The 14,506-nt window shown below is 42.6% G+C and overlaps 1 protein-coding gene across 1 annotated transcript in view; it reads left to right on the plus strand.

Moving 5' to 3' along the window:
- CHP1 (calcineurin like EF-hand protein 1) overlaps nucleotides 1-14,506 on the plus strand; it is a 45,384-nt gene that overhangs the window by 2,619 nt on the left and 28,259 nt on the right. The window contains exon 2 of the mRNA XM_075105582.1: nucleotides 3,587-3,659. Coding sequence (XP_074961683.1) covers nucleotides 3,587-3,659 — 73 coding nt within the window. The remainder of the gene's footprint in view (nucleotides 1-3,586; nucleotides 3,660-14,506) is intronic.

The following is a 14,506-nucleotide window of genomic DNA, read 5'->3' on the forward strand; positions in this document are numbered from 1 at the left end:
CCATTAAGATGGCTGTGTAGGCATTTTAAGCAATAAAATAACTTGGCTCTAGTTAGCCTCTAAATGCTTTTCAGATATCTTCAAAGCAGGGAGCTTAAGGTTGTGATCGGTGGCTTTAACCTTTGTGGCTTGGTTTGGTTCATTTTCCTGTGTTTTTACTATTTAAGTAATACAACTTTGTTAATCAAGCATTGCTAATCTCTGACTCATGCTTGCTTGTAAGTCAACACAGCATGTCTTGCTGACTTTATCAAATCTCCCCCTTCCCCCCCCCCCCCCCCCAGTCTGTAACCACAGTCTCGGGATGTGATTTTCCTCTGCTTTTTTTACTTCTCCAGGTACATGGAAAATTCCACCAAGCTCTTACTGCTGTTATATACTTCATATAGGTGCAAATATCTATGTAAGGTACAAGGTGGGGAAAAAATATCCAGGATGCTGGTTTATCTGGAACAAAGTTCACAGGGAAAATGCTAAGTTAGTGTTACTGAATACAGTATGCTGTGGTTTGTTAGAAACTTGATGCTGATGACACTTTACCTGCTAAAAAGTTTGATAAAAGGACTTTGTAGACATGAAACGATTTGGCAGTGCTACATGTCCATCTTGAACTGACATTCTGATAAGTGCTCCCAAGGATTCTTTTTTTGGCCTCCTTACTATGAAACATGACTTCTTCAGTTTGTCTGGGATAAATATGAAGCACTGAACAGAACACTTAACCAATTCAATTGACTTCAACTATGGAATTATACTACTTTTCTTCAATTTTATGTAGCACAAAACTGAATAGCTGATGATACTAACGTGAGTGATTAAACCAAATGTTAATGTTCTTTAGCTGAACAGATTAAAAGATATCTTTTAGGGGAATGGAAGCATAGTCTTTCAAGAGTCATACAATGACACTTAATGTCTTGAATGAAATTTAAGTTTGGATTAAACTTCTATATTAATTCTTTATTTTGTGGTAAAACCCACTTCTTAGCGTAATATGTTTAGAAACATCTGCAAAGGTAATGTTTCCAGGAACTGGGGAATAACATGTCTGCTGAAACATCTACTTAGTGACAGAAAATCTCCATCAGGTTCTCAGCAACAGGTGCTAAGCCTGAAGCTGACAGTCATAAATCTTATATGGTGTTGTACACAAATTGTTTGCTTTGCATATAAATGTTTTGAAATTTGAGTTTGAAAAAAAAACCTTCAAGTATTTCGTATTTCAGTAGCAACCATAAGAAACAGATGTGAGGTCCAAGGTGTTGCCTGTCTGCATTCTGTTACAAGCTTTTGAAAAGCCATTGGAACGTAACAGTATTCAAACTGTTCGGTTCACGCCCTTTGTTCCCATGCTCTGAAGCATTCTACCTAAAGATTAAAAATAAACCAATGCTCATATTGGAGCTTAGGGAAAAAAAATTTAGAGGCATCAGGTTATAGATTTTTGTTCCTTGATATTTTTATATAAGTATATAAATATAATATATTTGAGTTTATGCTAATGTTTTAGACAAGAGTTTCAGAATGTCTGATTGTGAAAAAACTTTCCAATGATTTAACAGAAATCAAATAGAGTACAGCTCCTGTTCTAGAGATCTTGACTTAAACTTTTAGAAGGTCCTTAGTGGGATAGCAGTATAGATCAATTGTGTTTCAGCTAGCTTTAAGCGTTAATCTTTGATTTTGAGAAGCAACCATAAATTGCAGATCTTGTTTCTTGTTCTCTTATGGTCAGGAGGGAATGTCAAAATCTTTATTTTACATGAGAAGGCTCTGAAAAGTGTTCAGTGATACAGCTTTCATGAGGGATGAGAGCCAGAAAGGAAATTATGGAATAATACGGTGGTGAACCTGAATCATCTTCCTTTCTCATATAGCTATGATGTGCTTTTTGTCTAATACAATGTTAACAAACATACCTCTTCTTCTGTCAATAGCTACATAACACCTGTACTAGCTGTTATGCAGGTGTTCCAAAAATGGAGTTGCTGGTGTTAGTTTGGAAATGATAGCTGAGTAGAATCCTCATCACCCTTTCTTTCCAGGGAGGAGTGGGAGTACAGGGCTTCTTATCAGAGATGCAACTCCAGACTATTCTTTTTTCATCATCAGTTGTTGTTATTGCATATCATATCTAAAATGCTATATCAGAAATGCAGAAATTTGAAGTCTTTAAAATACTGGTGCCTGCTTTCTGTGCGTGTGGTGTTTAACTTGAAATTGAGCAAGCTGCCCAGTTTGATTGTAAAGAAGTTGCCTTAGGTGGAGCAGAGCAAATTGCCCAACCCTATGCAAAGAATGAAAGTTGCCGAGGAGACAAGGGAGAAGAAAAAAAAAAACCACCCCAGTTGCTGGCAGGTCATCCTAGAGGAGGGAACAGTTGAACCTAAACAAATAGCGTGGAGAAAGAACAAACCTGAAAAAAGTATGTTGCCTCAGTTGTCATAGATCAGACAACTGCTGTGCAGCCTGTTCCCAAATAAGTTTTAGCAAGTAACAAAAGCATTGTACATGTGCTGGTGAAGGCTTTTAAAACAATTGAATGTGAAAACTACATTAAGTCCGAGTTTAACATTGTAGAAAGTAATGCCTTTACTGAGTAAACATTAAAAGTTAATTCAGTCTTATTTCATGTACTTATTACCTTCATCTGAAGAGGCTCTGAAAAGCCAAGATCTTCTGTAGCGCATTATTTCAGTGTTAAAGAAATTGCTATTCTAGGTAGGTTTAACCTGCTCCCATCGTGGGCTCTTCTAAAGATCCAGATGTCTGGTATCTTGGGTTGTCTAATATCTTGGTAATGTTGACACAATGATGCTAAACTTAATGTTGGCTTTGGAGTTTCTGTTTCAATTGCAGATTTAAAAGGTCTGCACTAACTTTCTGCTTGCTTTGTGTCCCAACTCCCTCCTAAACTTCTTTAGGAATAGGCTTTTTAATTTTTAACTCAATGTCCTAGAAGCCTGGAAATTACTTTAGTGAACACCAATGTGAACAAGCTGTTCAGATTCGGGCAGTCCTGCAAAGGAAAAAAAGTAGTCAGGTGTAAAGTCTCTCTGACCACTTTCCAGATGCAGAAAAACTGGGTACACTTTCATCTTTATGGAAAAAGACAGCAGGAGTAGAGATAAGCAAAAGTGAAGGATACATACTGCAACAGAGGTCAGCGATGTTATGAATGACATAGAGGTCATCAGTGGAGGCTGTGTCCAGATTATTTCTAGCTATAAAGGAATTAAGGGAAATACAGTGGAACTGAGTCGAGTATTTTTTTCTCTTTAATTGCCACTTACTGAATCAGATAACCAAAGAATGTTAGAGACAAAAAACATAAATGGGTAGAAGGCAGAGTTAGACAAATTTTTGAAGAAAATGGGCTTATTTGTGGATTCTTGAATATTTCAGATCCAATGTCATGAAGTCCCTAAACTGTTGATTGCACAAAACAAGTTACATTGGAAGTACAAGGCAATCTTTTTTTTGAACACAGCTTCTGGCAACAGAGTAGCTCAGTGTAATGAGGTCTGTTCCTATGAGGAATCATTGACATGCTAATTTGTGTTTCTTTTTCTTTTTTTTTCTCCAGTCTCCCACAGTCAAATCACCCGCTTGTACAGTCGTTTCACCAGCCTAGACAAAGGAGAAAATGGCACTCTTAGGTGGGTATTGTCACTAATTCAGCTGTCCTTGCATGGGCATATCTGTGGTGGTGGCTGGCTGCTAGAGGATGCTTTACCCTTCTGATTCTCTCCCCTGTCCCACTGGTGGGGGAATGAGCGAGCGACTGTGGGGCTGAGTTGCCGGCTAAACCACAACAGTCTTTTTTGGTGCCCAACATGGGGCTCGAGGGTTTGAGATAATAACGGCTGGTCACAGCACCATGTTCTTGTTTATGCAGTTTGTGTTAAAGATTGGTGTTGGTTTGCTTAGTCTGCTTTGTTCTGCTGTGATTAGTAATGTTTTGTGTAAGAGGTTTGTTACGCAAACACTGGTTTTCAGCTTTATCTGGTGGTTGGGGTTTTTGCTGAAACCGTTACTGTACTTTGGATACCCCCTCATTGAGGCAATTAGCAATTATACCTCCTCCTCTGAGAGATTTTATATGGAGGAAATACAGAATGGTATCTTTGCTACTTTTTTCTATGATGTCTTCACCTTTATTTCAATAACCTTTTTGAATCTTGAACATCCTTGGTTAAGATATACTTATTAGGTTTTGGGCATGTTCTTTTGGTTTTGACTAACCAACTTAAGAATATCACCCAGAGATCTGCCCCAAGGCTTGATAGTTATGAGTGGCAGGGCACGTGGGATAGCATGGGCAAATACCTAGGGCAGTGGGCACCCCCAGTTTTTTGGAGTTTCACCCCTGAACAAGTGCAGAATCCTGAAAAAATAGTAGAATATGTGGAGGAAGTATGTTGTTATGCTGGGAACTCCAGAGAGACACAGATAACTGCAATGTGCTGGGGCCTGGCCCATGTGTACCGAGCCCTGCTCAACAGTATTCAGTGCTTCCAAGGGGAAGAGAAGGTGTCTGGATTAAAAGACAAAGCGACAGGCACTGTGGTCACTCCAGCCCTGATGACAGGCACTGTGGCTACTCAAACCCCCATGACAGGTACTGGAGCTGACTCAGAGAATCAGTTGCCCCTATACTCAAGAAGAAATCTTGGAAGAAAAAGTCAACTTCTTTAGAAAGAGGTGATGAAGAAGCAGAGCTGTCAAGAGGAGAGAAGGAAGAAGTCATAAATGAAACAGAGACCACCCGATCCCTGTCCTTGAGTGAGTTGCAAGATATTCTAAAAAATTTCAGCTGTCGTTTAGGTGAGCACATAGTCACCTGGCTGCTCCGATGCTGGAATAATGGGGCCAGTAGCCTGGAATTAGAGGGGCAAGAAGACAAACAACTGGGATCCATTTCTGGCGAAGGGGGCGTTGACAAATCAACTGAAAAAGGGACACAAGCCCTCAGCCTCTGGAGGCGACTCCTGTCTGGAGTGAAGGAAAGGCATCCCTTCAAAGAAGATACTGTATTTTGCCTAGGGAAATGGATGACCGTGGAGAAAGGCATCCAGTGTCTAAGGGAATTAGCTGTGCTTGAGGTGATTTATGGTGACCTGGACGATCAACAGTCATCCAAAGATCCAGATGAAGCCCAGTGCACATGATCCTTGTGGCGGCAGTTTGTACAGAGCACACCATCCTTGTATGCAAACTCATTGGCAGTGATGTCCTGGAGAGAGGACGAGGCACCAACAGTGGCGGAGGTGATTGATAAACTCCGGGAGTACGAAGCAAATATCTTTTCCTTGCTAGTCTCTGCTGTGGAGAAACTATCCCAAGAGGTCCAGCAACTCAAAGAAGATATGTCCTACTCCCCACCTCTACGGAGTGGTGTCTTAGCTGTTAGGAACAAACATCCTTTTGCTCAAGGGAGAGGATACACACCATGGGCCACCCTATGGTTCTACCTGCATGACCACGGAGAGGACATGACGAGGTGGGATGGCAAGCCTACCTCAACCCTAGAGGCACAGGTGAGTGGGTTGCAAGAAAGAACAATCACTCAGGGAGGTTCTTCCAGGAAAGCTGCTGCTCCAGTTTCCAGTGAGCAGGTCTCCAGACAGAGGAGTAGAAGTGCTGATTTTATTTCTGAGCTTAATAGAGAGACTCTTGATTCACACTTACAGGAAGTGAGTTGCGAATGCCGTGATCAGGTCTAGAGGGGCCCTGCCTCCAGCCAAGTGGAGGAAAGGGACAACTGGGTTTACTGGACTGTGTGGATCCGATGGCCTGGCATATCCAACCCACAGGAGTGTAAAGCTCTAGTGGACACCGGTGCACAGGGCACCTTAATGCCATCAAACTATATAGGGGCAGAACCCATCAGCATTGCTGGAGTGACCGGGGGATTCCAAGAGCTAGCAGTATTGGAGGCCAAAGTGAGCCTAACTGGCAATGAGTGGCAAAAGCACCCCATTGTGACTGGCCCAGAGGCTCTGGGCATCCTTGGCATAGACTGCCTCAGGAGAGGGTATTTCAAGGACCCAAAAGGGTACTGGTGGGCTTTTGGAGTATCTGCCTTGGAGATGGAGAGAATTAAACAGCTGTCTACCTTGCCCGGTCTCTCGAAGGACCCTTCTGTTGTGGGGTTGCTGAGGGTCAAAGACGAACAGGTGCCGATCGCCACCACAACACTGCACCGGCAGCAATATCGCACCAACCGAGACTCCCGGATTCCCATCCATGAGCTCATTTGTGAACTGGAGAGCCAAGGAGTCATCAGTAAGACCCACTCACCCTTTAACAGTCCCATATGGCCAGTGCAGAAGTCTAACGGAGGGTGGAGGCAAACAGCAAACTACCATGGCCTGAACGAAGTCACGCCGCCACTGAGTGCTGCTGTGCCAGCCATGCTAGAACTTCAGTATGAACTGGAGTCAAAGGCAGCCAAGTGGTGTGCCACAACTGATATTGCTAATGCAGTCTTCTCAATCCCTCTGGCAGCAGAGTGCAGGCCACAGTCCACCTGGAGTCGACTGCCCCAGGAGTGGAAACACAGTCCTACCGTTTGCCATGGACTGATTCAGACTGTACTGGGACAGGGAGAAGCTCCAGAACACCTTCAATACATTGATGACGTCATTGTGTGGGACATACAGCAGAAGTTTTTGAGAAAGGGAAGAAAATAGTCCAAATCCTTCAGGTGGATATGGACTGGCAACATAAGGGTGAATTATTTCTAGCTTGGTTGGCCCATGACACCTCAGGCCATCAAGGGGGAGACGCACCGTACAGATGGGCTCATGATTGAGGGGTGAACTTGACCACGGATGCTATTGTGCAGGCTATCCACGAATGTGAAACATGCGCTGCAATCAAGCAAGCGAAGCGGGTAAAGCCTCTGTGGTATGGGGGACGATGGCTGAAATATAAATATGGGGAGGCCTGGCAAATTGACTATATCACACTCCCACAAACCTGCCAAGGCAAGCACCACATGCTTATAATGGTAGAAACAACGACTGCCACGCTGGAAACATATCCCGTGCCCCACGCCACTGCCCAGAACACTATCCTGGGCCTTGAAAAGCCAGTCTTATGGCAACATGTCACCCCAGAGAGAACTGAGTCAGACAACGGGACTCATTTCCGAAACAACCTCATAGACAGCTGGGCCAAAGACCATGGCATTGAGTGGGTGTATCACACCCCCTGTCACGCACCAGCCTCTGGGAAAATTGAACGGTACAATGGATTGTTAAAAACTATGTGAAGAGCAATGGAGGGGTGGAACATCCAAACACTGGGACACACATTTAGTAAAAGCCACCTGGTTAGTCAACATGAGGGGATCTGCCAATTGAGCTGGCCCTGCCCAGTCAGAGCCCTTACGTACTGTGGACGGGGATAGAGTCCCTGTAGTGCACGTAAAAAATATGCTGGGGAAAACTGTCTGGGTACTTCCTGCCTTGGGTAAAGGCAAACCCATTCGTGGGATTGCTTTTGCTCGAGGACCTGGGTACACTTGGTGGGTGATGCGGGAGGATGGAGGAGTCCGGTAGTCAAGGAGATTTGATTTTGGGTGAAAACAGCCCATGAACTGAACAGCATAATGCAAAATGCTATATAATATTTTATGTCATCTCTATGTTGTATCAATGATATCATAGTACAAACCTCCCAATCCATAGAAGATGAACTTTGAAACAAGCCAAGTGCAGCAGTGACAGAACGATGACTGATTTGGTATGCAGCAACCCAATGCCACACACACACCATCTCCCCTGCCCTGAAAGACTGATATGACAGATGGAGCCCAGAGTCATGGACCGGGTGAACTCAATGGACATTTTACAGGGAAGGTCCATAGACTAAGGGAATGATGTCTGTGTATTATGTCAAGGATGGGAGGGGGAGGGGTGGTGGCTGGTGAGGTTGTATTGGATGGCGTGCTGGTTTTGGCTGAGAACGGGTTAATTCTCCTCACTGTGGGAGTCTGCTACCTTTCCAGCTTCCCTCACTCTGCTGAGTGGCGGGGGGGCGGGGGGGGGCTGGGAGGGGCGGGGCCGTGGTGGGGGCAGCTGACCCCAACTGGCCAATGGGACGTTCATTCCATACCACGTGACACCATGACCAGTATATTAAGGGGGGGCAGTTGGCGGCTTGGGAGCGGTGTGGCATCGGGTCGGCGGGCGGCTGCGTCGTGTGTGGTTTGTTTCAGTGGTTCCTTCCCCTCCGCTCCCCCCGCCCCGGGGCTTTGCGCCTCTCGTTGTTTTCCTTTACATTGCATTTCTGTTGTTGTTTCTTTTAATTTTAATTATTAAACTGTTCTTATCCCAACCCATGAGCATTACCCTTCTGATTCTCTCCCCCATCCTACCGGTGGGGGAGCGAGCGAGCAGCTGTGTGGGGCTGAGCTGCTGGCCAAACCATGACAGATGGTACGGGACCTGGGCACGGTGTAAATGGTATGGAATAAGGGGTGGAGAATGTGCTGGTTTTGGCTGAGAAGGGGTTAATTCTCTTCACTGTAGTGCCTGTGGTGGTCAGGGACCTTTCCAGCTTCCCATGCTCTGCCACATGGGCAGGAGGCTGGGAGGGGCGGGGCCACGGCCGGGGCAGCTGACCCCGACTGGCCAATGGGATGTTCATTCCATACCATGTGACACCACGACCAGTATATTAATGGGCGCAGTTGGTGTGTGTGGGGGCACCTGTGGCTCGGGGACTGGCAGTGTTGGGTTGGCGGGTGGTGAGCGGCTGCCTCAGTGCGGTTTGTTTTGGTGGTTCATTCCCCTTCCCCCCTCACTGCCCCGGGTTTCGCGCCTCTCATTGTTTTCCTTCCCGTTGCATTTTTGTTGTTGTTTTATTTTAATTATTAAACTGTTCTTATCTCGACCCACAAGCTTTGCCCTTCTGATTCTCTCCCCGATCCCACTGGTGGGGGAGTGAGTGAGCAGCTGTGTGGGGCTGAGTTGCTGGCTAAACCACAACACCTTTTCCTCATATGGTGAATCAATGAGGCTACTATAACAGGTTCTTTCATACCTACTGCCTGCGTGGACATTCAAGTTAATTTTCTTTTATGAAAGGTTAGGAGAAATCTGATTGTTTAACTGAGGTGCTCTAAATACCAATTCCCTTTATTGTAGTGCTGAAGGTTTGTGGTAGTTAATATAAGAAAGGTCAGGTTTGGTATTCAGGGTCTTGCAACAAACGTTCAGAAATATGAAACCACATTTTTAGACTGTTATTTCTTACCTTTCTTTACATGTTGCTTCTAATAGTTATTACAAGAATGGTTCCACTATGTCGTCTTAATCCTGGCTTTCATAACAAAAAGATCACTTATATTTTTGGGGACATGGGATCTTGATGTGTCTCTTAACACTAATTTGGTCTGCAAGCCCTCTGCTATTCCTAACTTTGCACCTCCTGTTGAACACCCATGTCTATTAGTATTGTCAGAAATAAAAAGAGCTGTAACCGAGCCACTGTGACTACACAAATACACATTGTATTCTTTAATGTAGTAGTGCAGGATATTCCATGTCCTTTAAAGTTTGTCTTCCGTCTACAATTTGAAAACTACAGAAGTGAACCAGTTTGTTACAACTTAATTAAATAAGGATGAGGCTTAAACTTTGTCTGCAAAACATTTTTCACTTTGATGGACTGAGTCTGCTGAAAAGTGTATTCTCAAATGAAAGGTAAACTGTAGTGGGATAATTGCCTGTTAAAATATGTCTCTGCCTGCTGTCGTTCTCCAGCCTTCTCACTCTGGTTATTGTATTGCATGTTGGTATTGGTTCTTTATTTACTGAACTAATTATGAGTTTTGATTGTATTAAATTGCTTATTCTTCCCTTTTGATGCTTCCCACAGATTACACTAATATTATGGAAACGTATGACAAATAAGAGCTGTCCATGATTGTACTGGTGTGCAATTTTGTGACTAACATAATTGGTCTAAGACCATACTTCCTCTGAAAGTCTGTTGCTTGTCTGTGTTGATGCTGGTGCTCAAGGCTTGTCTTTGGAAACAAACTTACAGCTTTGAAAACCTGCCAAGCAAAACAACAAAAAAGGAATCTGATCAGTTTTCAGGGTGATTCTGTTTCCAGTTCACAGGGAAGCTGGAGAGAATGTAGGAGAGAGTAAGAAGGGAAAAGAGACCTTGTGGCATAATATATGGGGTCTGGCTGGGATGGACTTAGTTGTTTTTTTTTCATAGCAACTCCATCACAGTAAACAAATGTAGATTCATGGATCACCTGGGGTTTTGTATATGATCTTGCAAAATGTGATTGTAGGATGCACTATAAACCTATAAAAGCTAGATTTACTTATAAACCAACCTAACTATAAAGCTAGAACTGCTGCTTAGAATATGAAGGTGACAAGTTGTAAGGTACGCTGTCTTTGGCAGTACTGCCGGTTTACTGCAGTTTCCTGAAGGAAATATGCAGTTCCTTCTGGTGCCACAAATTGAATTCTCAGTAAACACTTAAGTACTTGGCTGTGGAGCTGTACTGTAAACAGGACTACCCAGTCATTATTTGGTTAAAAATACCCTCCTCTTTTGGTTTGTGTAGATATTCTTAAGCTGACTCCAGTGATTTGGACTGTGGCTATACTGTAAACATTTGGACTCGCATAGCTGAAGGGATGACAGAATGGATGTGGGTGTGGAAACAATTAGCTTTGGATGGGCAGGAACTTCTTAAGCCCACTGTCAGCGAAGCCAATGTATCATATCCATTGTAGCATTGGCTAATTGGCAATTGTGACATACCAATCAGGTGATTCTGCTGTAGGTAAGGTTAATCTCAAAAGTTTGTCTCGATTAAATTACTTGAAAGAAAAATATTAACAGCCTCTTCGAAGTTTGCATTTGGGTTTAGTCTTCACTGATGAATAAAGGTGATGGCTGCCAGACTAGCATAATTTGAATGTAGTACATGCTCTTCCTCAACTCCCCCCTCCAACTTCAGATTCACCTGTTGAGTCCATAAAGTTTGTATAAACTTCAAAGTGATTGTACTTGGTTTACGTAAGAGAAGTAATTAATTAAATATGCTATGAATGTCTGTTGCACAATGCTTAGTTTCATAGTGTTACATATCAGGAGGAGTTTGACTTTCAGTGTTGATAATCATGTGGTACTTGGGAAAGAAAGTGAAGTTCATTTGGAAAATCCCAGCAACTGTGCAAACTGTGATCCATTAACTTACAGTCTTAGCCTCTAAGCATATCCTGCTCCCAAATGTGGCTGACTTAGAGCAGCATTCAAATTTTGAAACCTGCCCTGGCACCCATGATATGTAGAGACCATTAAGTTTAAGTAATGGAAAACTACTTCCTGAAAAAAGCAGTGAGGGGAGAGTAAGAACTGTAGATCGGAGGGTCATAAATCTTGGTTTCTGAAATACTGATCCAAGAGAACTTGCTACTTTGGGACAAGTGAGATGAAGTTATCACTTGCTTACCACCACCAGTTTAGAGGGCATGTCTTCTGTTTGTTTCCTGTGAGCAGGAATGAATGTTTCCGTAAGGATGGGTTATACCTTTGACTTGCAAATCAGGTGTGACAGAAATCGCTCATGTGACTACGATAGGAAAAGAAGTGATAGGCAGTTCTTAATGGCATGAAATAAATCTTTAAATGTGTACCACCCTTCTGAAGAAGTGGAAAAGCTGTGTTGTTCTTATCTATGTATTAAAAATGAGCTGTTGTCCTTATCTGTGTATTTCAAATGGGGCAAGATAAAGAGCACTTTGCAGAGAAGATCTGGTAGATTATGACTAATCCTCATGATTAGAGAAGATGGATAGTTGTATCTGGAACTCTAATCAAAAGCTGGACTCTTTTCCTAGCCAGATGTTTCAATCCAGCCTGCCCATGTGCAGTTTCAAGGCACTTACTTTTTACTGAGTTACAGAGATGTAAGAGAAGGGTTTTGATGGAGGCAAAACTTTTTATATGCCTTGGTTTGGCTTCCTCCCCTGCCCTTATCCTCTAAATGACTATAGCCATGGTTACTGATTAACTCTCTTCTACACTTTTAAAGTATTTATTAAATATTACATTTTTCCTTAGCTTCACTTTTCCTAAATAAAACAAGGAAGTCTGAAGAAGCTTACACCACCTGAACGAAACCAGGTTGTAAGAGCCAGGACAAAACTGTTCCTTTGAAAATGCTTTTGTTACCCTTGATTTCAATATTGTGATGTGCTGAGTTGCCGAAATAGAAGGTTGATACCCTTGGATGTCCATAGCTACATCTAGATTGTGAGATCTGAAACTACTTTTTCCTCCTACATCCTAACTATAGGTCGGGAGGAAACCAGTGTGCATGTTTTCTGCTTCATGTTCTGACTTCCAAGATGAGGAAGTTGAAGCATATGACCAGGATAAGTATGTGCTTGCTTCAGTCTGTCTCCTTGTTGGGCTGGTACTGAAGTGTACCCACACAAGAATACATCTGCTCCAAAATTTATCTATTAGTAAGTAGCTCTAGACAGAGGAGTATAATGCTATAAAAAGGAGATACTTGTTTAAACCGCTACTTCTGCATGTAACTTTTGCATGGAGCCTCCCACTTAGAGTAGTTTGTTCTGCACTGGGGAAATGACAGGTTAAGTGCTTCAGAAGTATTTTTTTTTACTGTACAGCAATTGGTATAGCCTAGTGAGTGTGGAAGAAGGAAGGGCGAGTATTCTGAAAGCTGATACATGAAGAGAATAGACAGTAAGCTGTTTATGCATATCTCATGCTTATGAAAGCTGTCCACAAGATGGTGTCTCCTGGAGAACTTCAGAAAGCCTCTGATCCTGGGAGAAGGGTAACAAGAGCTAGCTGGGCCATCTGTTGATCTTTAAGTGAGTTGAGTCATCTCAGTCTGGAAAGATTTCAAAGTAAAACATTAAAAGATAGGTCTCTGAATGTGGAATTCTTTACCTTTGCTTAAGAAAATGCAAAGGATTTTTAGCTTTATCTAAAACAGACAAGACAGGCAGGATATGGGTTTGTATGGGAGAATGATAGAGTACTAGGATAGTCTATGCTTCCACCCTTAACCCCGCTTTATTCACACTGCTTCCCCCCTGCCCTCTGCATTGATCATCTAATTGTCACCTTTACTTTTAGCATACTAATTGGCCTAATGTTCATAAACCAATTATTCCTCAGATAGTTAAGCAACTTTTTAAATTTGTATAGAGCACATGTAAGGATGAAGTTAGATGAGATGACTGACACGGCTGTGAAGGAGGAGGATATCCATCTTCTTTCCCTATCATTTCTCCACATTCCCAGCATCTCTTTGTCAGCCATGGTACTGTTATATTTTTGAAGTTTTTTGAACAGCTTCAAGTTGCTAATTCAACAGAAAGATAATTGGGAGGATGGAGAGGAGGAAGGTGGGGAGTGTTTTGGGGGGTTAGTGGGGTACATTAGACCAGCAAAAAATCTGATGAATGACAAAGCAAACCTTAGCAAGGGAAGGGAGCAATGAAATCTTTTCAGTAGTAACCTGTTAAATCTGTTTGACCATCTTGCATGATGCACCTTACTTCTTTTAATTATCTGCCTTTTTCAAGTAACTTCTTGTTGCCTTTATCCTCTGGATGTGTTTCTTCTACCACTACTGTTTTGCATATGGTTTATTTTCTCTCCATTACTTTCACTCAGCTCTAGATAGCCCTACCCTCATCATCCCTGTTGATGGACCAATACTCTCTGCTACTACCTTTAAGAAAAAGAAGGATGAACAACCAGAAATAATGGAAGGAAAACGGATCTAGTTGGTTTCTTGTAGACTTTGGGATAAGGCAGAGGCACCTTTATAGTAGGGGTCTGCTATGTGCCTTGGAGGTTATACTCATGCTTAGAAATACTTCTCTGACTTAAAATCTACAAATTCCTTACTAAGTATGTCTAGGAGTGAATGCATGGACATATATATTAAATGGCTGGCCTGCATAATAATAGCAACATCCATTAAAGGTTTTTTGTATGTTTCATTTAAGCAAGTATCTAATGGAATCCAGGTTCCTGGAAAGATATGTTAGAAGAGCCTTGTTGCTGTAGCAGACGAACACAGTAGTAGAGGGCATAAAATTTCCTGTAAGCTTCGGCCTCAGCCAGGTGAAGTTGGTCCCTAATGACTGCAGGAAGCCTTAGTTTGTAAAGTGGAGAAGAACTTACCTTGTGTTCATTTACTTTTATGGGTGTTACAGCTATTTCAATTATAATACTTGCTCAGTAATGTGCTCTTAATAAGCTAAAATGGTCTACTGCAATCCTGGTAATGAAAGGACAAATAGATTGGAAGCCTGGGGAGTTATTTGTGGTTAATTGTTAATCCTATGTTAGGAAGCAGAACAACTGGAGACTGAAATGCTGAGAGTAAATTGAGGCTCAATACTAAGAAATAGTGATAGGCAAGTAAAAAATTCTGAAGCATTAGGATTTTGCTCTTCCATTTAGAGAGGGC

The sequence above is a fragment of the Phalacrocorax aristotelis genome, chromosome 10 (assembly GCF_949628215.1).
Source record: "Phalacrocorax aristotelis chromosome 10, bGulAri2.1, whole genome shotgun sequence".
NCBI classification, from domain to species: Eukaryota; Metazoa; Chordata; class Aves; order Suliformes; family Phalacrocoracidae; genus Phalacrocorax; species Phalacrocorax aristotelis.